The sequence below is a fragment of the Tachyglossus aculeatus genome, chromosome 5 (assembly GCF_015852505.1).
Source record: "Tachyglossus aculeatus isolate mTacAcu1 chromosome 5, mTacAcu1.pri, whole genome shotgun sequence".
Lineage (NCBI taxonomy): Eukaryota > Metazoa > Chordata > Mammalia > Monotremata > Tachyglossidae > Tachyglossus > Tachyglossus aculeatus.
The window spans coordinates 41,125,605-41,147,564 of record NC_052070.1 but is presented as its reverse complement, the minus strand read 5'-3'; the positions used below and the strand labels follow the sequence as shown (position 1 = coordinate 41,147,564).

The following is a 21,960-nucleotide window of genomic DNA, read 5'->3' as shown; positions in this document are numbered from 1 at the left end:
GAGCAATCATTGAACCCCTGGACTCTCACTGTTCCCTGGGCTCTCATTCCCCCAAGTTCTTGCTGCTCCCAAGGCCCTTTCTCCCCCAGGCCCTTGCTGCTCCCCGAGGCCCTCAGTCCCCTGAGCCCTCACTGCTCCCCCAGGTCCTCTCTGCTCTCGGCCCCTTGCGTCCCCTTGCGGCTCCCTCCCTTCTCCTTGGGTCTTTGCCCCTCCCACCCCCAGGCCCTCCCTGCTCCCCAGGCCCTTGCTCCCCTGGGACCTTATTGCTTCCTGTGCTGCCCCCAGGCTCTCACTGCTCCCCCAGACCCTCACAGCTCCATCCCCGGCCCCTTCGCTGCTCCCCTGCTGGAGGGCCAGCTCTCCCTGCTATCTCTACTCCTGCAGCAGTTCAGCCCCAGGGCAGCCTAATTAGAGCAAGGGATTCTGGAATCTTCATTTGTTAATAAAAATCGGCAATAAAACACTGGTGGTTGAAAGGCTACCCCTGCTGTCTCCTCATCCATATCTGAAGAGCCGAGGGAATGGGGAAAGTTTGGATTAGTGGGGCCAAATTGCCACTGAGGGAATGGAGGGAGGGAGGGAGGAAGGAAGGGTACCTTCGCCCCACCCCATTGCTGTCAAAGGCCTTAAAAGGGATAGACAGAGTTCCAGATGTCGTTGAGGCAAGAGAAAGAGCAGAGCAGCCTTGCCCCAGGTAGGGGTTAGCGTATCCAAGATCCCACCCCAGTTCTGCACTGGAGGATGGCAGGGAGGAGGGCCCCTTTGCTCCTCAGCATCTCAGAGCAGGGACGGCTAAGGAGGGAGGTGAAAGGCCTCGTCAGTCTTGGCTCTGCTGAGGAGGCGTCTTAGGGCAGTGCACCTTGAATGGAGGGAGAGTTTAGGGGGACGCAGAAAGGTCTACAGTAAAGAAAATGGCATAAGCAAAGAGACCCTGCTCCTAGTTTGCTTATGAATCACTTAATTCAGTACAAAAGTTATTTGCCTTGTAAAGCCTGCAGTGTCTGTCTTGCTTCTTAGCTAAGACACACTACAGGGGTTACAGTGGTTTGGGGGTTCTTCATTCCTTCTGTCGCTCTAGGGTTCTCTAGGGTAGAGAAACAGCATGGCGTTTTGAATAGAACACGGGACTGGGAGTCAGAAGGAGCTGGGTTCTAATCCTGGCTCCACCACTTGCCTGCTGTGTGACCTTGAGCACATCTCTTCACTTCTCTGGGCCTCACTTTCCACATTTGTAAAATGGGGATTGAGACTGTGAGCCCCACATGGGACAGGGACTGTGTCCAATGTGATTGGCTTGTATTCATCCCAGTACTTAGTACAGAGCCTGGCACATAGTAAGTGCTTAACAAAATGTCACAATTTTTTTTTTATCCCAGTGCTGATGGACGGGACACCTGAAGCCCAGGGCTGGAGGCTGAAGGGTGTGGCCTCAGGAGAAGAGGGACGGATCAGGTCCTTGGGGCCTTGAGCTTCAGCTAGGTATCCACAAGCCCAATGCCAGCTCAGCTTTCTCAACAGAGTGCTCTCTCTCTCTCCTTCTCTCTCTCTAGTCAGGGACATCATAAGACCAGCAGACCACTGGCAATGCCATCCTGGGTCAGACAGATGGTCAATCCTATCCAGGATTCAGCCTCCTGGACACCCGCCCATGTAATTAGGCTTGAAACATCCAAGAACACTGATTTCCCCTCTAACCACCCCAGTGGATCTCTATCTCCAACCTCTAACCTTTCTAATCGTTTTTGGAGGGTGTGGTATTTTTTAAGCTCTTACTACATGCCAGGCACTGTACTAAGTGCTGGGGTGAATACAATCTAATCAGGTTGGACACAGTCCATTTCCCACATGGGGCTCATGGCATTAATTCCCACTTTACAGATGAGGGAACTAATGCACAGAGAAGTTAGTGACTTGCCCAAGGTCACACAGCAGACAAGTGGTGGAGCTGGGTTTAGAACCCAGGTCCTTCTGACTCTCAGGTCTGCGATCTATCCACTAAGCCATGCTACTTCTTCTAATCTCTAATCTTTTCCTCTAAAAACCCACCTTCTACTAGACTCTAAGCTCCTTGAGGGCTGGAATCGTGCCTTCTAACTCTAATGTGCTCTCCCAAGTGTTTACAGTGCTCTGCACTCAGTAGGCAGTCAGAAAATAACTCGGATTGATTGACTGATCCTGGACCTCTCCTCTAGGTATCAGTCTATTCCCATCCCTTCTTTTGTGAACAGAAGCAAAACGAGGTCAGATGGATGAAATTGCTGCAATTTTTCCTTAAGTGTTCTTATTTCCCCTTAATAATCCAGGATTCATCTTGACAATAAATGCTGTTAGGACTCTTCCTTCAATCTTAAATATGTATAATTACTTTTGGTGCCAGTAAAAGGTATTAATTCCACTTATGCATTCCATAAACTTTCAGGATAACGCAATTGATACCACAGTCATGTTGGAACACCTCAGCTATTATACTCCTTGCTCTAATACCTCCACCACTGCTGGAAAGCTTTCACCAAAATCCATTAACATTTGCTCAATCCCATTCTATTCAGGAATCCTTTGCAGAATGGGTCGCCTATATTACTAGGATGGGGTTCTGGGCTGCAGCATTTCCAGAAGGAAGCCACATTCTCTCCCCAATAATGGTGGAATTTATCAAGAATGGATAACTGGGCTAAATGCTGGGGTAGATACGAGTTGATTAGATTGGACACATTCCACTTCCCACACTAGCCTCACAATTTAAAAAGGAGGGAGAGCCGGTATCCTCTCCCCATTTTGCTGATTATCCTCTCCCCATTTTGCTGATTAGGAAGCTGAGGCCCAGAGAAGTTAGGTGATTTGCCCAGGGTCTCTCAGGAGTCTGGTGACAGAACAGGTCTCAGAATTCAGGTTTCCTGACTCCTAGATCTTGCCCTTTCCGTTAGGCCATACTGTCTTTTTAGAATGGATTCTGAGCCTGCCTTGGTGTTGGTCTGTAGTCCTGCCCTGGGCTTCCCTTGTCCTGGGCCAACCCCGCAGAGGTGACAGGGTTGAAGTTTTTCATTAGAGAAGCAGCATGGTGTAGTGGACAGAGCACGGGCCCGGGAGTTAGGGTGGATGGTCAGGAGGGCGACCAGCATACGGGTCTTCTAAATATTCTGATTCCCCTGATGAGAGACAGAATGCAGGGCTGGATGGCTCAGGGTGACCCAATAATGGCCTTATGCCCTTATATTCTCATCCAGGGCAGTACAGACTGTCCAAATGCTTCATCACCCCCCTAACTTTTAAAAAATATACATCATCGAAATCAGCACCATACGGCATCCTAAAGCACTGCTCCCACCCAGTGCCATCCAAGGGCACTGACCCCTTCCAAAGTCATCCAAAGTCACGGTCCCCTTCCAGTGCCATCCAAGGGCATCACCTGAGTTGTCACTGGAGTGACCCACTAGGAGCGGTGCTATGTATTTCAGGCTTTGTTACTTATGGGGACTATGCTCCTGCCTTGGCTCACTTGCCTGTTTGGAGGTGAAGGCAGAATTAGGGTTCGTATGTGCACCAGGGGTGCACCCATCCCGCCACCAGTCGGAAGAGGAGAAGCAGCATGGCAGCATCGGGGTCTGTAAATACTCACACCCTCCTCTCTAATCAATCAATCAATCAACCAATCAACCAGGAGCATTTACTGAGCGTCTGCTGGGTCAGAGCAGCGGGCTCAGAGCCTGGGAGGGAATCACCACAGCAACCAGGCATCCTTCCCCTGCCCTCAAGGAGTTTACACTTGAAAGGGGGAGAGTGTGAACCCTTTGGAAGCATCTACTAAAGCACATTCCATACGGCGTTGAGAGAGAGAGAGAGAGAGAGAGAGAGAGAGAGAGAGAGAGAGAGAGAGAGAGAGAGAGAGAGAGAGGGAGAGAGGACTAACCCTCGACATGAATGGCACTTGGAGGAGACACCTATTTCAAAGCTATTTTGACCCCATTTTTTCCACCAGCCTGCAGCCATTTTTTTTTTTTAAATGGTATTTGTTAAGCATCTACTATGTGCCAGGCACATTAGTAAGCACTTGTGTAGATACAAGAAGTTAGGTTAGACACAGCCCACATCCCACATGGGCCTCACAGTCTTAACCCCATTTTACAGATGAGGAAACTGAGGCACAGGGAAGTGAAGTGACTTGCCCAGGGTCACACAGTTGACAAGTGGCAGAGATTATATACCCCGGTCCTCTGACTTCCGGGTCCACGCTCGTTCCACTAGGCCACGTGGCCTTGTCTTGATTGTGTCCAACCTGATTTGCGTGTATCCACTCCAGAGCTTAGTACAGTGCCTGACTCATAGTAAGTGCTTAACAAATAGTAGAATTATTATTATTGTTATTATTATTATTATTATTATTGTTGTACACAGCCCCTCAGACATGTTCAAAGCACCTGGGCTCCAGGGACAGGTCGAGTGCCACAGTTTGAGTCTTATTTAATTCTTACCTCTCACTCAGCTCATCCACACTAATTTAGTCTTCTCCTCTAAAGCTCCCTTACTCTTTTCCCAAACCAGAATCTGTAGGATTTCTTACATGCTCCTTAGTACTTATGTGTGTGTGTGTGTATACAAATGTGTGCCTGCCTATTTTTAAAATCTTTGACCTCTCTAATTGTAAATATTTTTACATTTATCTTTTCCACTGGAGAGTGAGCTCCATGAGGGCAGGGAACATTTGTCTTTACTACTCTGTATTTCCTGAGTGCCTAGTATAGTGCATAGAGCCACGTAATCAATCAATCAGTGGTATTTATTAAGCACTTACTGTGTGCAGAGCACTGTACTAAGCACTTGGGAAAGTACAAAACAACAGAGTTGGCAGATGAGATCTCTCCCCATAATAAGCTTACACTCTAGAGGGGGAGATGGGCATTAAAATAGGTAAGGGGTAGGGGAAATAGTAGAGTATAAGAATATTTACAGAAGTATTATGGGGTTGGGGTATCAAAGTGCTAAAGGGGTACACAGCACATTCATAGTCGATGCAAAGGGTAGGGCGAATAGAGGAAATAAAAGGTTTAGTCTGGGAAGGCCTCACCAGTTACATTCCCCTCTACCACCCACAAATAACTACAGCACCATTCATTCATTCAATCGTATTTATTGAGCGCTTACTGAAAAGCAGAGCCCTGTTCTGAGACGTTGAATCCTCCTCATCCTACTGCTGGGGTAACAGATGTCCAGAACTGTAGAGGAACTTACAGAGCTCTGGACTTACTGTTCAGGACACTGTAATAGGCTTCTAATGTGTTTAGAGCACTATACTGACCACCTACTGGGTAGATCACTGTACTAGATGTCTGTTCTGTGCAAAGCACTTTTTTTTAATGGCATTTATTAAGCACTTACTATGAGCAAAGCACTGTTCTAAGCACTGTTCTGAACACATTATCTGTGCAGAGCACTGGATTGAGCACCTACTGCTCAATGAATACCACTGATTGATTGGCTGATTGGTCTTCCCACTTTCCAGCTGTGGGGGCACAGAGATGTGTATATGGCCCTATCATAAGGACAGTGTAGGCCCTCAGTAAATGTTACTATTGAGCTCTTGCTATGTGCAGAGCACTGTAGTAAGTGCTTGGGAGAGAACAATACAGTAGAATTGGCAGACATGTTCCCCGCCCACAAGGAGCTTATAGTCTAGAGGGAGGAGCTTAGTGATACTATTGAGCTCTTACTAGAGGCCAAGCATTGTACTAAGCACCTGGGAGAGAATAATACAATATAGTTAGTTAGCAGATACAGTTCCTGACCACAAGTATGTTCATGAATTCAATCACATTTGTTGAGTGTTTACTGTATGCAAAGCACAGTACTAAGCTCTTGGGAGAGTGCAATATAACAACAAGCAGACACATTCCTGTGTGTGTCTGTTCTTTTGTTATATTGTACTTTCCTAAGTGCTTAGTACAGTGCTCTGTACACAGTAAGTGTTCAATAAAAACGATTGACTGACTGACAAGGAGCTTACAGTCTACAGTATTTACAGTCTTACTAGTCTCTGTCATCCCCACAGTTGGAACCTGGGAAAACCGATCCCCATTGCCCACACAGCTGGACTGGGAATGCCGACTTCCATCACTTGCATGGCTGGAATCTGGGAACACTGACCCCCATCACCCCACACCGGGAACCTGGTAACACTGACCCCCATCATCCCCACGGCTGAAATCTAGGAACACCAACCCCCATCCTCCCCACAATTGGGAAGTTGCCTGGCGTAGTAGGAAAGCAGTATGGGGTAGTAGGGAAGCAGCATGGCAATAATGGATAGAGCACGAGCCTGAGAGTCAGAAGGTCATGGGTTCTAATCCTACCTCCACCACTTTTCTGCTGTGTGACCTTAAGCAAGTCACTTCACTTCTCTGGGCCTCAGTTACTTCATCTGTAAAATGGGGATTAAGACTGTGAGCCCTAAATGGGACAGGGACTGTGTCCAACCTGACTACCCTGTATTTGCCCCGATGTTTAGTCCATAGTAAGTCCTTTACAAGTACTATTATTATTATTATTAACTGGAACCAGGGAAAACCAACCCCCATTGCTCCCACAGTTGAAATCTGGGCATGCAGACCCCATCACCCACACAGCTGGAACCTGGGCACACCAACCCCTTTGACCTCTCAGGAGCTAGGAGCAGTTCTGTCTAGCACATCAGATGGACGAGCATCGTGGGCAGCGGATCCCAGCCCGAGGCCATGAGTGGGTGTCCTGCCAACCCGCGGGCCCAGAAGAGCTGCTCATAAATAGCTCCAGCCACTGCTGCCGGCATGGTCAGGGCGCGACGGGAGGGATGGGGGCAGGCGGGGAGAAGAAGGAAAGCAGCAGTCAATTTGGAATCGTACTTGAGAAAAATATTAATTATCTATCAGTTACCAGCTGGCTGGCGTAGCCCAGAGCCGAGCGCGAGGTGGGCGCTGGGCCTGCTCCCCTCAGCGGCGTGTCCGGGCAGCCCCGGCTCGGTCCTGATAACTTCAAACAAGCAGGCATGTTGGCTACAAGCCTCATCTTGCACAGGGACACATCCAATCCCTGGCTCCTGCCCCCTGCCAGAGAGAGACCTCACGGCAGGTGGGGGCGCGAGGAGGGGGTCTCCGTCCCACAGCCAGCTTAGGTGCAAAAAATCTCATTTTCAATGTTGGTCCCACCTCCACCCCCCTAGATCGATTTAAGAGGTTGAGGGGGAGGGGATGAAAGAGAGAAGGCTTGGACCGGGAGAGGAAGGAGATGGAGGGGTGGGATGGGAGGGTCGGGGGGAACTAGAGGAGGAGAAAGGAGAGGAAGGAGTGTGGGATCTAGAGAGGGGCTAGGGGTTGTGGTATGCCCTTAAAGTCCTTTTAGGGGGAGCCAGGGGAGAAGGACAGACTCCCCTGAAGCAGCGTGAGCAGTGTGCTTAGAGAAGCAGCATGGCTCAGTGGAAAAGAGCATGGGCTTTGGAGTCAGAGGTCATGGGTTCAAATCCCGGCTCCGCCAATTGTCAGCTGTGTGACTTTGGGCAATTCACTTAACTTCCCTGTGCTTCAGTTGTCGCATCTGTAAAATGGAGATGAAGACTGTGAGCTCCATGTGGGACAACATCCCCAGCACTTAGAACAGCGCTTTGCACATAGTAAGTGCTTAATAAATGCCATTATTATTATTATTATTGGACTGCAGGCAAGGTGAGGAATGACCGAGGTGGGGAGGGGGGATGGCTCAGCCCCCTTAGCCAAATTTGAGGATCAGAGGGGTTTCAGCCCCTTATCAAGCTGTAGCTTCCTCCTGGACCCCCTGCCCCCAACGATCTCTGCCCTCTCTTTCCCAAAAGAGCTGGATCACGAAGGCAGATTGGTGTAAGGATGTGGGCGTCGGGAGGGCTCCCGGGTCCATTGGGATGCCCGCCTGTAAGACTCTCCAGAGCCCAGGAGGGGAGGGGAGGAGTGAGGCAGGGGGTTGCACAAGAAGATTCCCCTAAAGCTGCCTTAAGCATGAAAGTGAGGGTACCCTGGCATGGAGCACTGAGTGTAGGGCAGGGAGGAGAGAGAATCTAGCAGCAGATCTAACACAGCTGAGTGGAGCCCATCTGTCATCTGTCTTTCTCATCGATATCTATATTACAGGATGTATTAAACACTTTCTGTGTGCAGAACGCTGCACTGAGCATTTACACCACGGAGCACTGTAATCGGCATTTATCAATAATGGTGGTATTTGTTAAGCACTTACTAGGTGCCAACCACTGTACTAAGTGCTGGGTAGATACAAGATTATCAGATCAAGTGAAGCTCACGGTCCAAGTAGCAGGGAAACGGGCTTCGAATCCTTACTGTGTAGGTGAGGGAACTGAGGCGCAGAAAAGATAAGTGACTTGCCCAAAGTCACACAGCAGGTAAGTGGCGGAGCTGGAATTAGACTCCCAAGCCTGTGCTCTTTCCACTAGGCCATACTGTTTCTTAATCAATCAACCAATCAGGTGCAGGGTGTCTAGTACCTGCAGAACACTATACTGAGCACTGTTTACTGAGCACTGTTGTGTAGGGCACTGCATTGAGTAGCTAATGTGTGCAGAGCAATGTACTGAAAACCTAATGTATGCAGAGCACTGTACTGTTCACCTATTCTTTGCTGAGCTCCATACTAAGCACCTTCTATGTCCAGAGCACTGTCCTGAACATCGACTGTGAACAGAGCACTGTATTGCACTAAATGTTTGGGAAAAGGAGAAGTCAAAGAAACAAGCCCTTTCCTCCAGAAGCTCACAGTTTCAAGAGAACAGATAAAAATCAATCAGGAGCAGACAAACAGATAAAGACATGACTGCTGGGACGGTTGTATAGTTCTAGATTAATAACTCGCTATGGACAGGAAACCTGTCTACCAATTCTGTTGCACTAATTGTTATTATTATTATTCTCCCAAGCTCTTAGTAGAGTGTTCTGTGCACAGTAAATGCTCAATAAATACCATTGATTGATTGATTTACATTTATTTGAGAAGCAGTGTGGTTTTGTGGAAAAAGCATGGAACTAGGAGTCAGATAGCCAGGCTTCTAATCCCAGTTCGAGCCCTTGTCTGCTTGTGTGACACTGGGCAAGTCACTTCACTTCTCTAGGCCTCAGTTACTCATCTGTAAAATAGGGATTAAAGCTGTGAGTACCATGTGAGACATGGACTGTGTTCTATCTGATTAGCTTGGATCTACTCCAGGGCTTAGTACAGTGCCTGGCACATAGTAGGCACTTTACAAACACCATTTATTGTTGCTGTCATCTTTTTTGTTGTATTTCTATGTATGCTGTTTTAACCTTGCTTATGTATTTCCAACCAATCCCCCTTCCTCCCTTTTAACTTGGGATCATGAGTCCTTCAGGAGCCAGAGACCAGGTCTAATTCTCATCTGTGGATTTCTCCCTGCCTAGTGCTCCATGAATACTGCTGAAAGGATGAATGACTTGACCAGAGTCATCAGGATTCACTGGGGGAGGCTTCCTGCAGAAGGTAAATTCATTGAGATGGTTCTGTGGGGAGGGGTCTGAGGTCAAAGATTTGGGGAAAGGGGTGGGGGTGGCTGGGCAACAATCTGGGATACAATTCCCTTTCGGCTCCTTCCACCCCAAGAAGAAGACACCAAAGGCAGTGGTTAGCAGGAAGATGGCTAGGAGGGGGCTTGTCCGGGTGAAAGCTGAAAGGGAGAGCTGAAAGAGCCAAAGAAGCAGCCAAATAAAGTCATTTGGGGAAGAATTCTGAGAGGCAGGGTGATCCAGTGTATGCCTTCCCAAACTGAGCCCCCTTTTTCCTCTCCTCCTCCCCATCCCCCCCACCCCACCTCCTTCCCCTCCCCACAGCACCTGTATATATGTTTGTACAGATTTATTACTCTATTTATTTTACTTGTACATATTTACTATTCTATTTATTTTGTTAATGTGGTGCATCTAGCTATATTTCTATTTGTCCTAATGGCTTGACACTTGTCCACATGTTTCGTTTTATTTTCTGTCTCCCCCTTCTAGACTGTGAGCCCGTTGTTGGGTAGGGACTGTCTCTATATGTTGCCAACTTGTACTTCCCAAGCGCTTAGTACAGTGTTCTGCACACAGTAAGCGCTCAATAAATACGATTGAATGAATGAATGAATGAATCCAGTGGAGTGAGCATGTGGCTGGGAATCAGGAGACATGTGTTCTTGTTCCAGCTCTAGTGACGGCTAGGTAGGTGACCTTGGGCAAGTCATTTTACCAATCTGGGCCTCAATTGCCTCATCTGCAAAACTGGGATAAGATACCTGCTCTTCCTACCTCGTGGACTGGTCACCGTGAATGGAACCATTTCCAATCTGATGATCTTATATCTACCTCGGCACTCAGTACAGTGCTTGGCACCTAGAAATTACCACAGAAACAAAAATTGAAGCCAGACCAAAAGGACAATAACCCGAAGTCTGAGGACCTGGGCTCTAATCCCTGCTCTGCCAGCTGCTTGCTGCTTGACCTTGGGCAAGTCACATAACTTCTCTCTGCTTGTCTCCTCAACTATAAAATAAGGATTAAATACCTATTCTCCTTCCTACTTAGACTGTGAGCCCATGCAGAACAGGGACTGTCCAACCTAATTAACTTGTATTTCCCCCAGTGTTTAGAACAGTGCCTGGCACACAGTGAACACTTAACAAATATGACAATAATAATATTTACCAATTTTGGCTGTTAGGTCCAGCTCTCTAGAAGCTGTTTTCCTGACTGTTAATGATATTTATTAAGCACCTACTATGTACCAAATTCTGGGATAAATAGTGTAATCAAACACAGTCCTTGATCCCAGTGGGGCTCACAGTCTAAGAGGAAGGGAGCGTAGGTGTCTAAGCCACTTTTTTTATGATTTTTTTTTCAAAATGCTATTGGTCAAGTACTTACTATGGTTCAAACCACGTTTTAAACACTGGAGTAAGTACAAGTTAATTAGGTTGGACCCAGTCCCTGTCCTGCATGAGCTCACAGTCTAAGTAGGAGGGAGAACAGGAATTTAATCCTCATTTTATGGCTGAGGATACTGAGGCACAGAGAAGTTAAGTGACTTGCCCAAGGTCAAAGAGCAAGCATTTGGCAGAGCTGGGATTAGAACCCAGATCTTCGAACTCCCAGGCCCTTGCTCTTTCCACTAGGCAACACAGCTTCTCCTTAACCAGCTGAGGAAACTAAGGGTCAGAGAGTTCAAGTGGCTTGCTCAACCAAGGTCTCATAGGAGGCCAGTAGCAAAACTGGGATAGAACTCAGGTCTCCAGAATGCCAGCCTCCTGCTCTTTCCACTGAACCACCCTGACTCCCAGAATGAAGCAGCAGAATGGAGATATCCCTGACAGCATTTAATCTCAGGAGCCCCAGAACCATCCAGATGCTAGTCAACGGCGTCCAGGGCTGGAGCAAAGCACTCACCCCACATTCACCCAAGCTCCAACCAACCTGCTCATTTGAGCTTTTACTGGATCTAACCAATCAATCAATCAATCAATCAATCGTATTTATTGAGCGCTTACTGTGTGCAGAGCACTGTACTAAGTGCTTGGGAAGTACAAGTTGGCAACATATAGAGACAGTCCCTACCCAACAGTGGGATCACAGTCTGGAAGGGGGAGAACGAACATCCAGCATCCTACTACAACCCAAAATGCACACTTCACTCCTCTAATGCCAACTTACTCACTGTACCTTTATGGGGTCTAACCAGCATCCTACTTACCTCCCTCTCTAGACTGTAAACTCATTGTGGGCAGGGAATGTGCCTGTTTGTTGTTATATTGTACTCTCCCAAGTACTTAGAATAGTGCTTTGCACACAGTAAGAGCTCAGTAAATATGATTGAAGGAATGAAGGAATGAATACTACAACGAAGCCCTCATGCTTTGCTCTTTTAAAGCCAATTTACTCACTGTACCTTGATCTCATCTTCCTTGCTGCCGATCTCTCACTCATGTCTTCCCTCCCTTTCATATGGGACAGACCACCACTCTCCCCAAGTTCAAAGGTCTCCTAAAATCACATCTCCTCCCACAAGCCTTTACTTACCAAACCCTAATTTCCTTGTTTTAGCTCTCCCTTCTGTGTCACCTATGCATTTGGGTCTGTTTCCCTTAAACCCTTGTTTTAATGATATTTGTTAAGCCCTTACTATATTCCAGGCCCTATTCCAAGTGCTAAGGGTGATACAAAGTAAGTCGTGGTCTCTAGACTGTAAACTCAATGTTTTTGTACTGTAAGCTCCTTGTGGGCAGGAACATGTCTACCAACTGTTATCTTGTACTCTCCCAATTGCTTAGTACAATGCTCTGGGCACAGTAAGCGCTCAATGAATACAACTGACTGACTAAGTAATCAAGTTGAACACAGTCCGTGTCCCACATGGGGCTCACAGTCTTAATCCGTACTTTACAGACGGGGCTCACAAAAACAAAAATTGAAGCCAGACCTAAAGGACAATAACCCAAAGTCTGAGGACCTGGGTTCTAACCCCTGCTCTGCCAACTGCTTGCTGCTTGACCTTGGGCAAGTCACATAACTTCTCTCTGCTTGTCTCCTCAACTATAAAATGAGGATTAAATACCTATTTCCCTCCTACTTTGACTTTGAGCCCATGCAGAACAGGGACTGTCCGACCTAATTAACTTGTACCTACCCCAGTGCTTAGAACAGTGCCTGGCACATAGTAAACACTTAAAGAATATAATAATAATAATATTTACCAGTGATGGCTTTTAGGTCCAGCCCTCTAGAAGCCTAGAAGCTGTTTTCCAGACAGTTATCATATTTATTAAGCACCTACTATGTGCCAAATTCTGGAATAAATAATGTGATCAAGCACAATCCCGGATGTGGGTTTTATGGAGAGCAGTGAGGGAAATGGTGTTATAGGGAGAAAATGGGTCCCAGCCCTAATCAATCAATCAATCAATGGTATTTCTTGAGGGCTTACTGTGTACAAAGCACTGCACTGAACACTTGGGAGAGTACAATGCAACAGAGTTAGTAGACATGTTCCCTGCCCACAGGAGCTTACAGTCCGCAACCTATTGAAATGCCCTCCCTTCTCAAATCCGACAGACAATTACTCTCCCCCCCTTCAAAGCCTTATTGAAGGCACATCTCCTGCAAGAGGCCTCCCCTAACTAAGCCCTCCTTTCCTCTTGTCCTACTCCCTTCTGCATCACCCTGACTTCCTCCTTTTATTCTTCTCCCCCTCCAAGTTCCACAGCATTCATGTACATATCTTTAATTTTTTTATTTATATTAATGTCTGCCTCCCCCTCTAGACTGTAAGCTTGTTCTGGGCAGGGAATGTGTCTGTTTATCATTATAATGAACTCTCCCCAATACTTAGTACAGTGCTCTGCACACAGTAAGCACTCAATAAATATGACTGAATCAATGAATGAATGAATGGTAACTTCCTCAATCACCGTTGTTCCATAATAATAATAATAATAATAATAATAATCATAATAATAATAATGATAATAATAATAATGATAGTATTAGTTAAGCACTTACTAAGTGCCGAGCACTATTCTATCAATCAATCAATCAATTGTATTTATTGAGCACTTACTGTGTGCAGAGCACTGTACTATTCTAAGCACTGAATGAATGACAGAGAGATCACATTTGCGTAAAGGAAATAAGCTGTGCTACCTCTTCAGAAACACTTGGGTAGAGGTATCTGAAATTCCTAAAGTAACTCAGAATGAATGAACAAACCCAGAATAGCTGGAGATTCCAAAGAGCTTGAGCAAAGGACACAATTGAAACCAAATAATCAATTAGTCAATCAATCAATGGAATTTATTGAGCACTTTCTTTGTGCAGGGCACTGTACTAAGTTCTTAGAAAAGTACAATATAGCAGAGTTAGTAATGAGACGACTAATAAGACAAGAAACTGTCACGAGATTATTAGCTTCTTGAGGTCAGGGGCAACATGCTTTACTTCTGTTGTATATTCTCTAGGGTTTTCATAGGTAACTGTGTATAAAACAGGTGCTCAGTGTGGTGGTCTGCACACGATTTCTCGTGGTATTTGTTATGCACTTCTCTGCACCAGGCATTGTACTAAGCACTCATAATCAGGTCAGACACAGTTCCTATCCTACATAGGGTACATAGTCTTAATCCCCATTTTACAAACGAGGTAACTGAGGCACAGACAAGTTAAATGACTTGCCACAGTCACACAGTGGACAAGAGGTGGAGTCAGAATTAGAATTCAGATCCTCTAACTCCCAGGTCTGTGCTCTTTCCACTATGCAACACTGCCCAGGACAATGCTCTGCAGTTAATAGTAGTTTAGTGCAATGTTTTACTCTGTACAGCTTTCCCCCCTAGTCTAGACTATAAGCTCCTTGTGGACAGGGATTATGTCTACTATCTCTATTGTAGTGTACTCTCCCAAGTGTACTCTCCTAAATGCTTAGTACTCTGCACACAGTGAATTAGCACTCAATAAATTCTTTTGATTATATACATTAAGGGCTCAATACAGTGCTCTGCAATCAGTGGGTGCTCAGTACAGTACTTTGCACACAGTAGGCATTTAATGCAGTGCTCCGCTCATAGTAAGTGCTCAGCACAGTGCTCTGCACACAGCAGGTATTCGGTGTACTGCTCTGGACATAATAGGCACCTAGTAGAGTTGCCTCCACTCAGTAGATGCTCAAAAATGCTGTTGATGATGCTAGAGCCAGCACCCAGCACTTAGTAAGTGCTCAATAAATGTGAATGACAGACTGACTGACTGACTTTGATAGTATAGAGCTTTTCCCTGCCCCTGCCCCTGCCCCCGAGGACCTGATGTTCTAGCAAAGGTGGTTGGAGTCAGCCCGTGGAAGTTACCCGATGGGTTGGGAGAGTCTCCAGGGCAGTCTCTCCATGGCAAGGCTCGCTGCTTCCTGACAATTTTCTGATCTGGAGGCAATCAGCCATCCTTATGGGCAGGACTGGGGTGGGCAAGCCCAGGGTCGGGGGACGGTGGACGGGAGACTCTCAGGACCCAATGGCCAGGGGATGACAATCTGGCCTTGGCTAGCCCCCAGTCTGCTGCATGACTTCAGGACGGTCCTTTGACCTCTCTGGGCCTCTGTTATCCCATCCTGGCATCTCGTGACCCCCTGGGAGTGGGGTCAGGGTTGAATAAGGTGACAGGTAGGAAAGGGAAAGGGGAAGGGCTGGAGCAAAGCCTATCAATCCATCACTCAACCATACCTACTGAGTGCAGAGCACTGTACTACATGCTTGGGAGAATACAACGCAGATGGAAGGTTTGATTCTTACCCACGAGGAGCTAACAACCTTACAATCCACAGTGGTTCCAGGGGGTGAGATTTGGGAGCCCCAAGGAACAGGGAGCAGCTTGGGCAAACCTGGTTGATTTTGGAACAGCGAGAGAGGGCAGTATATTGGCATCTCGTGCCTACTGAGGTTGGGGGTGTCTTCTCTGGGGGATGTCAGGGGCCTGGGCACAAGGTAATATAAGAGGGAAACGGGAGAGATGGGGGGCATACTTCTGAAGACAACTACACCGGGTACATGGGAGGCACAAAGAAATGGAGGCGTGAAGAAAGTGGGGAAGGGTGGACCTGAGCTGAGTCAGATGTCCAGCACATTGGTGGTTGCTCTCTCTCTTTCTCTCTCTCTCTCTCTCTCTCTCTCTCTCTCTCTCTCTCTCTCTCTCTCTCTCTCTCTCTCTTTCTCTCTTTCCTTGCCTCTCCTTTGGACCATCCAACCCTGCCTGGGGGCTGTGGGAGGGCTGTCATAGGATTCGTGCCAGCTCTGAGCATGGCACCTGTCAGATTTTGGGAACCAGAGGGACCAGATCAAGTGGCCCTGCTGGTTGGGAGGGCAGGAAGGGGGGCTAGACTGTGGTGGGGGACTGTAGCAGGGTTGGGCTGGGGAACGGGGGACAACAGGGCTGGGCTGGGCTGGGGAAGCAGGAGGGTTGAACTGGAGTGGGGATGCAGCAGGGCTGGATTGAAGAGGATGGAGCAGCAGGGCTTGGCTGGGGTCAGGGGAGCAGCAGGCCTGGGCTGGGGAGGAACAGAACAAAAGGACTGAAAAAGAGTTGAGTGTGATATAGGGAGTCAGGAGACTCAGATTCTCATCCCAGTTAGGCCCCTGACCTGCCGTGTGACCTTAGGAAAATCACTTTTCCACTCTGAGACGGTCTTCTCATCTGTGTGACCTTAGGCAAGTCACTTCACTTCTCTGGGCCTCAGTTACTTCATCTGTAAAATGGGGACTATGATTGTGAGCCCTATACAGGGACAGGGACTGTTTCCAACCCCATTTGCTTGTATCCACCCCAGAACTTAATGCAATTCCTGACACATAATAAGCACTTAACAAATGCATAATAATAATACTATTATTATTATCTGTAAAATGAGCAGAAGACACCTGCTCTCCTCCACCTCTTAGACTTTGAGCATCATGTGGGACAGAGACTGTGTCCAATATGACTGTCTTTACCTTAGCCCTTAATAACCACTATGAGTATTAGTATTATTATCATCATCATCTTTTCAGCCATGCTCAGACACTTTTGGCTCTCAAGAGCCCTGCCTGGAAGCTCTGAGGTCTGGCTGGAGATCCAGGGAGAGTGAGGCTGGGAGTCCAGTCTAGAAAGCGATGGGGGAAATCAATCGATCAGTGGTATTTTCTGAGCACTAACAGTGTACAGAGTGCTGCATTAAGTGCTAGAGAAAGTACAGTACAATGGAGTTGGTAGACACACTCCCTGCCCACAAGAAACTTACAGTCCAGAGATGGGGATATCACAGCTTTGCCCCCACAGGTGGAAATGAGAGGGGGGGGGGCAGCTTCCATCACCCCCACAGCTGGGACCAAGGGATTCAGCTACCATCACCTCCACAAACAAGAATCTAGGTGGGGAACTTGGCTCCCACAGCAGCAGCTACTACTGCTACTACTACGATTATTACTACTACTACTAATTGTTTCATTTTGTTGTCTGTCTCCCCCTTCTAGACTGTGAGCCCACTGTTGGGTAGGTACCGTCTCTATTTGTTGCCAACTTGTACTTCCCAAGCGCTTAGTCCAGTGCTCTGCGCACAGTAAGCGCTCAATAAATACGATTGAATGAATGAATGAATGAATGAATAATGTCACCACTACCACCACCACTACCCCTTCGCTACTACACTACTACTACTACTACTACTACTAGTCAGAAGGACCTGGGATCTAAGCCCAGATCCACCACATCTCGGCTGTGTGACCTTGGGCAAGTCACTTAACTTCTCTGTGCCTCCATTACCTCATCTGCAAAATGGGGATAAGAATGTGAGCTCCATGTGAGACAGGGACGGTGACCAACCTGATTAACCTGTATCTACCCCAGCATTTAGGACAGTGCCTAGCACACAGTAAGTGCTTAACAAGTACCATATTTATTGATTATTTCTACTACCACCACTACTCCCCTACTACTACTCTACTACTACTATTACTACCCCTCCACTACTACTACAGATTTCCTGGGCTGTCCAGCTTGGGGGGCTCAGGGGTGGGAGGGCAGGAGAACCTCTTGCATCCAGTGCTTAGAACAGTGCTTTGCACATAGTAAGTGCTTAATAAATGCCATCATTATTATTATCCATCACTGCCTCCCAAGGACCGGCTGGGAAGAGAATGTCCGGGGAAACTTTCTTTCCTTAGACAGACATCTGGGAGATGACAACCCCTGCCCCCACACCCCCACCTCACAATCCTCTCCCTGCAGAGCCTGGGACTCTCCCAGGCAGAGCCTGGACCCTCCAGACCCTCAGATCCACACATACGCTTTCCTGCTGTCCCCCGAAAGGCCTGACTGCCTTCCACGGTTGACCACAGTTGTCCCCGGACTCGTCTTTCAGCCAGTTTAGAAATGACCCCGATTCTCCAGATTCCTGGGTAGAGGCCCCCTGGCAGCTTGACTGACTGTCAAACACAAAAGAAACCTGGGCTGGAGTCAGGAACAGGAGAGGAGCAGGGGTCGAGGGAGGGAATGGCGGGATTGGAAAAATGTGCCACTGGTGACAGGATGGGGAAAGTGTCTCAAGGCTGAAAGCTTCCACCTCCTCCTCCTCCTCCTTCTTTTCCTCCACTGGATCCCAGCCGTCCTGCATCTCTTGGGAAGGGAATGTTTTGAGAAGGAGCTCCAGCCCTGATGGCTGCTCCTTCAGGCCCAGCTGATCCCTCCAGCACCACGGCCTCCCAAGCCCCTCATCAAGGAGGATTGGACCCCTGAGAAACTTGCTGGGGGTCAGAACACCTCAAGCAGCTTAAAAAGAGGATCCCTAGGGGTTAGGAACTTCCACTTCCTAGGAAGGGGGGGCAGTGGGTCAGTGGGAACAGGTTTGCTGGAGGTGTCAGAGTAGGGGCCCTCAGGGGAGCCCCTATTCAGACCCAGGGAATCTATTCCTTCTCTCCTGGAGGGGAGGCAGAGTCGAGACTGCATGTTTCTCATGGCTTGTGTCAGCAGAGACATGCCCTGTCTCTGCCGGAGGGCCCTGACCCTGTCACCCACCTCACCCTACCACCTGCTGGATTCCTCCACTGTCAGTGTCTCTCTCTCATCCATCCTATTGGAGGACAAAATCCCTACACCCACCCCTTGGGAGTTGGACATGCCTTGGGGAGCAGGACAGCAGAGGAAAGCCAGCCAAACAAATGCTCTCTACCTCCCGAGTGTGGCCTCCTTGGGGAGCTGTAAGCCACTACCCCCTTGATCTTCCAAGGGTCACATTTACTCCAAAGCTATCTGTGCTGACCTCCCAGCCTCATCCCAAATCTCCAACCAGCCCCCCAAAACTCCCACCCCTAAGTGGGGCAGAAAGGACCACCAAGCCGGTCTCCCTGTCCCAACCCCAGCCCCATACTGCTTGCTGCCCCATGAAGCACCTCGCCTCTTCTCTGCCCCCATCTTCCTGGGAATGGCTGGCCCTGAGCTAGGGGACAGACACCAGAAAAGGAGGATTTTGATAATACTACCGAGTCAGGAGGTCCTGCCCCACCAGAGCCACCTCCAACTTGGGCCCATGGGCCACATGCCCCGTGTCCGCCTGACACCAGGTCCCATGATGCCCCTCACTGGAAGGTAAAGTCCCACCATTCACACATACCACGTTTCCTGATGCCCCCCACCAGATGGGTCAACCCCATCCCCTGACCCTGTATCCCTTAGGACCCTTCACTAGGTGGGTCAACCCCATAGATCACATGTCTCATGTCCCCTGATGCCCCTCAACCCCAAAGACCACACATTGGGTCCCCCCAACCAATGTCCCCTGACATCCCAGGTCCCTCCAGTGCTCCCCAGAAGGTATGTCATCCAACCATCTTCCCACCTGGTGGCAGGCACATCCTCTCCTCTCCTGCCTCCCGGCCTGGATCTGGAGGAAAGGGAAGGAGGGACAGAGAAGGAGAGAGGGAGGGAAGGAGGGGCAGCTGGCCCGCCACTCACCGTCCAGGTGGCTGACTTGGCGGTGCTGGACTGCTGGAAGGTGACCTCGAAGTGGTGCGGGCCTGGATAGTCCGTGTTGGATGGGATGACAGGTGCGGGGGACATGGTGTCGAAGGTGGAGCTGGGCTGGGCGTAGGGGGAGTGCGTCGGCACGCTGGCGGAGTGCTCGGCCGTGTAAGGGCTGGTGGAGTTGGCCCGGCTGCTCAGGCTCTGATCCATGCTGTTGTTGAGCAGATTAAACTGGGACTGGAGCAGGGAAAAGGGGAGGAGGGAGGGAAGGGGGTGGGGAGGGAAACACACACATACACATAGACACACAGACACACACACATATACACAGGCAGAGTCAGTGGAGAGAAGTGGGAACATGGGCTACACTTCTTTATAACTCGAGGTATCCTGTTACAAGCTCTTAAAGGGCCAGCAGCCTTCAAGTCATCCCAAATAGTTTCCTGGGTCCCCTCCCCAGTTGCCCCCCTCCCCGCCATCCACCCCTCCGACAGGTCGCCACTTGTGTGCTGGGATGAACCAACGCATCCACCTCGCCCTCTAGCAGCTCCCCCAGTGCCAATGCTGGAGCCCCATCTAAGCGTGGAATGGGGTGGAAAAAGGAAAAAAAAAAAGGTCTCCCTTCTCTGGAGCTTTGGGGAATTATCCAGTAAGGAATAGAATTCCATCTTCTGGCCATTATCTCTCCTCTTCCGAGAGCAGGGAAGAAGCCATTTGAGTCTGTTTTGCCTCCACTGGTCGCTGGCCCGGCCCACGGTACATTAGTGATTCTTCCTCTCAGGCTGTTAAGGGGACAAGAGGGTCTCCCCGCCTCCCTTTGGGCCTCTCCCCATTCCCTCCTACCCCCATTGTACAGACCAAGAGGGTCGGTCCCAGAGAGGTTGGGTGATTTCCCTGAGATCACACAGCATGTTGGTAACAGTGGCAGGAAACAAACCCAGGATCCTGGGTCCTCAGCAGAAGTGTCTTTCCACAGGGCCCAGTCAGTCAGTCAGTCAGTCAGTCATAATTATTGAGCGCTTACTGTGTGCAGAGCACTGTATTAAGCACTAGCGAGAGTACACTATGAGTACATGCTGTGAGAAGCAGCATGGCTCAGTGGAAAAAGCACGAGCTTGGGAGTCAGAGGTCATGGGTTCTAGTCCCAGCTCAGCCACGTGTCAGCTGTGTGACTTTGGGCAAGTCAATTCACTTCTCTGAGCCTCAGTTACCTCATCTGTAAAATGGGGATTAAGACTGTGAGACCCACATGGGACAACCTGATCACCTTGTATGCTTAGAACAGTGCTTTGCACATGGTAAGCGCTTAACAAGTGCCATCATTATTATTATGACACTATGACAATATAACAGACACATTCCCTGCCCACAGAGAGCTTGCAGTCTAGAGGGGGAACCAGACAGTAAATTAGAGAAGCAGCATGGCTCAGTGGAAAGAGCCCGGGCTTTGGAGTCAGAGGTCATGGGTTCAAATTCCGGCTCCACCAATTGTCAGCTGTGTGACTTTGGGCCAGTCACTTAACTTCTCTGTGCCTCAGTTACCTCATCTGTAAAATGGGGATTAAGACTGTGAGCCCCCCGTGGGACGACCTGATCACCTTGTAACCTCCCCAGTACTTAGAACAGTGCAATGCTCATAGTAAGCGCTTAATAAATGCCATTATTATTATTATTATTATTATTACAGGTATGTCCTGGCTGAGTGGGAGCTATGGCTCTCCTACCCTACCAGGGAGCTGGCTTGGAGACCGGGCTAGATTTTATTGCCACCTTTGCAGTTAAGCAGAAACATATACCAGCCCACATGATTGCTTCACTGGCCCCCATTCTCTCCCAGACTTCTCAGCCCAGGCCCCTAGAAGAGCCAAATAGAGTCAACTTCCTTCTCGACTAGCCCCAGGAAAGTGGCCCACTGATTAACAGGAAGACTTCTGGACGGGCTTGGTTTGCCTCCCACATTTCTGACTAGACCCCAAGAGGGTGACTGTAGGCAGGGCTCCTGCTCCAGTTCGGGTCAGCTCGACCCAGAGGTTGCTAGCCCTTTCCCCAAATACTTGCCAGGGATGATGCAGCGTGCCCTAATGGAAAGAGCATAATACTGGGAGTCAGGAGACATGGGTCCTCATCCAAGCTCAGGCACTTGCTTGTTGTGTGATTTTGCCCTTAACTTTTCTGTGTCTCAGTTTACTCATCTGTTAAATGGGGATGAAATCCCTATTCTCCCTCCCCCTTAACCTGTGAGCCCCATGTGGGCCAGGGACTCTGTCTGGTCTGATTACATCGTTTTGTCCTCTCCCAAGTACTTAGTACAATGCTCTGCACACAGTAAGTGCTCAATAAATACCATTGATTAATCTAATAGGTCTTAGCAAGTGTTTGGCACAAAGTGCTGAACATATTATTATTACTATCATTATTGTTGATGTTATCTTTATTACCA

The 21,960-nt window shown here is 48.6% G+C and overlaps 1 protein-coding gene across 2 annotated transcripts in view; it reads right to left on the bottom strand.

Moving 5' to 3' along the window:
- Nucleotides 1-21,960, bottom strand: part of TP73 (tumor protein p73) — a 197,586-nt gene that overhangs the window by 57,299 nt on the left and 118,327 nt on the right. For both annotated transcript variants that reach the window (XM_038746629.1, XM_038746628.1), the window contains exon 4: nucleotides 19,512-19,757. In XM_038746629.1, the coding sequence (XP_038602557.1) occupies nucleotides 19,512-19,757 (246 nt within the window). The remainder of the gene's footprint in view (nucleotides 1-19,511; nucleotides 19,758-21,960) is intronic.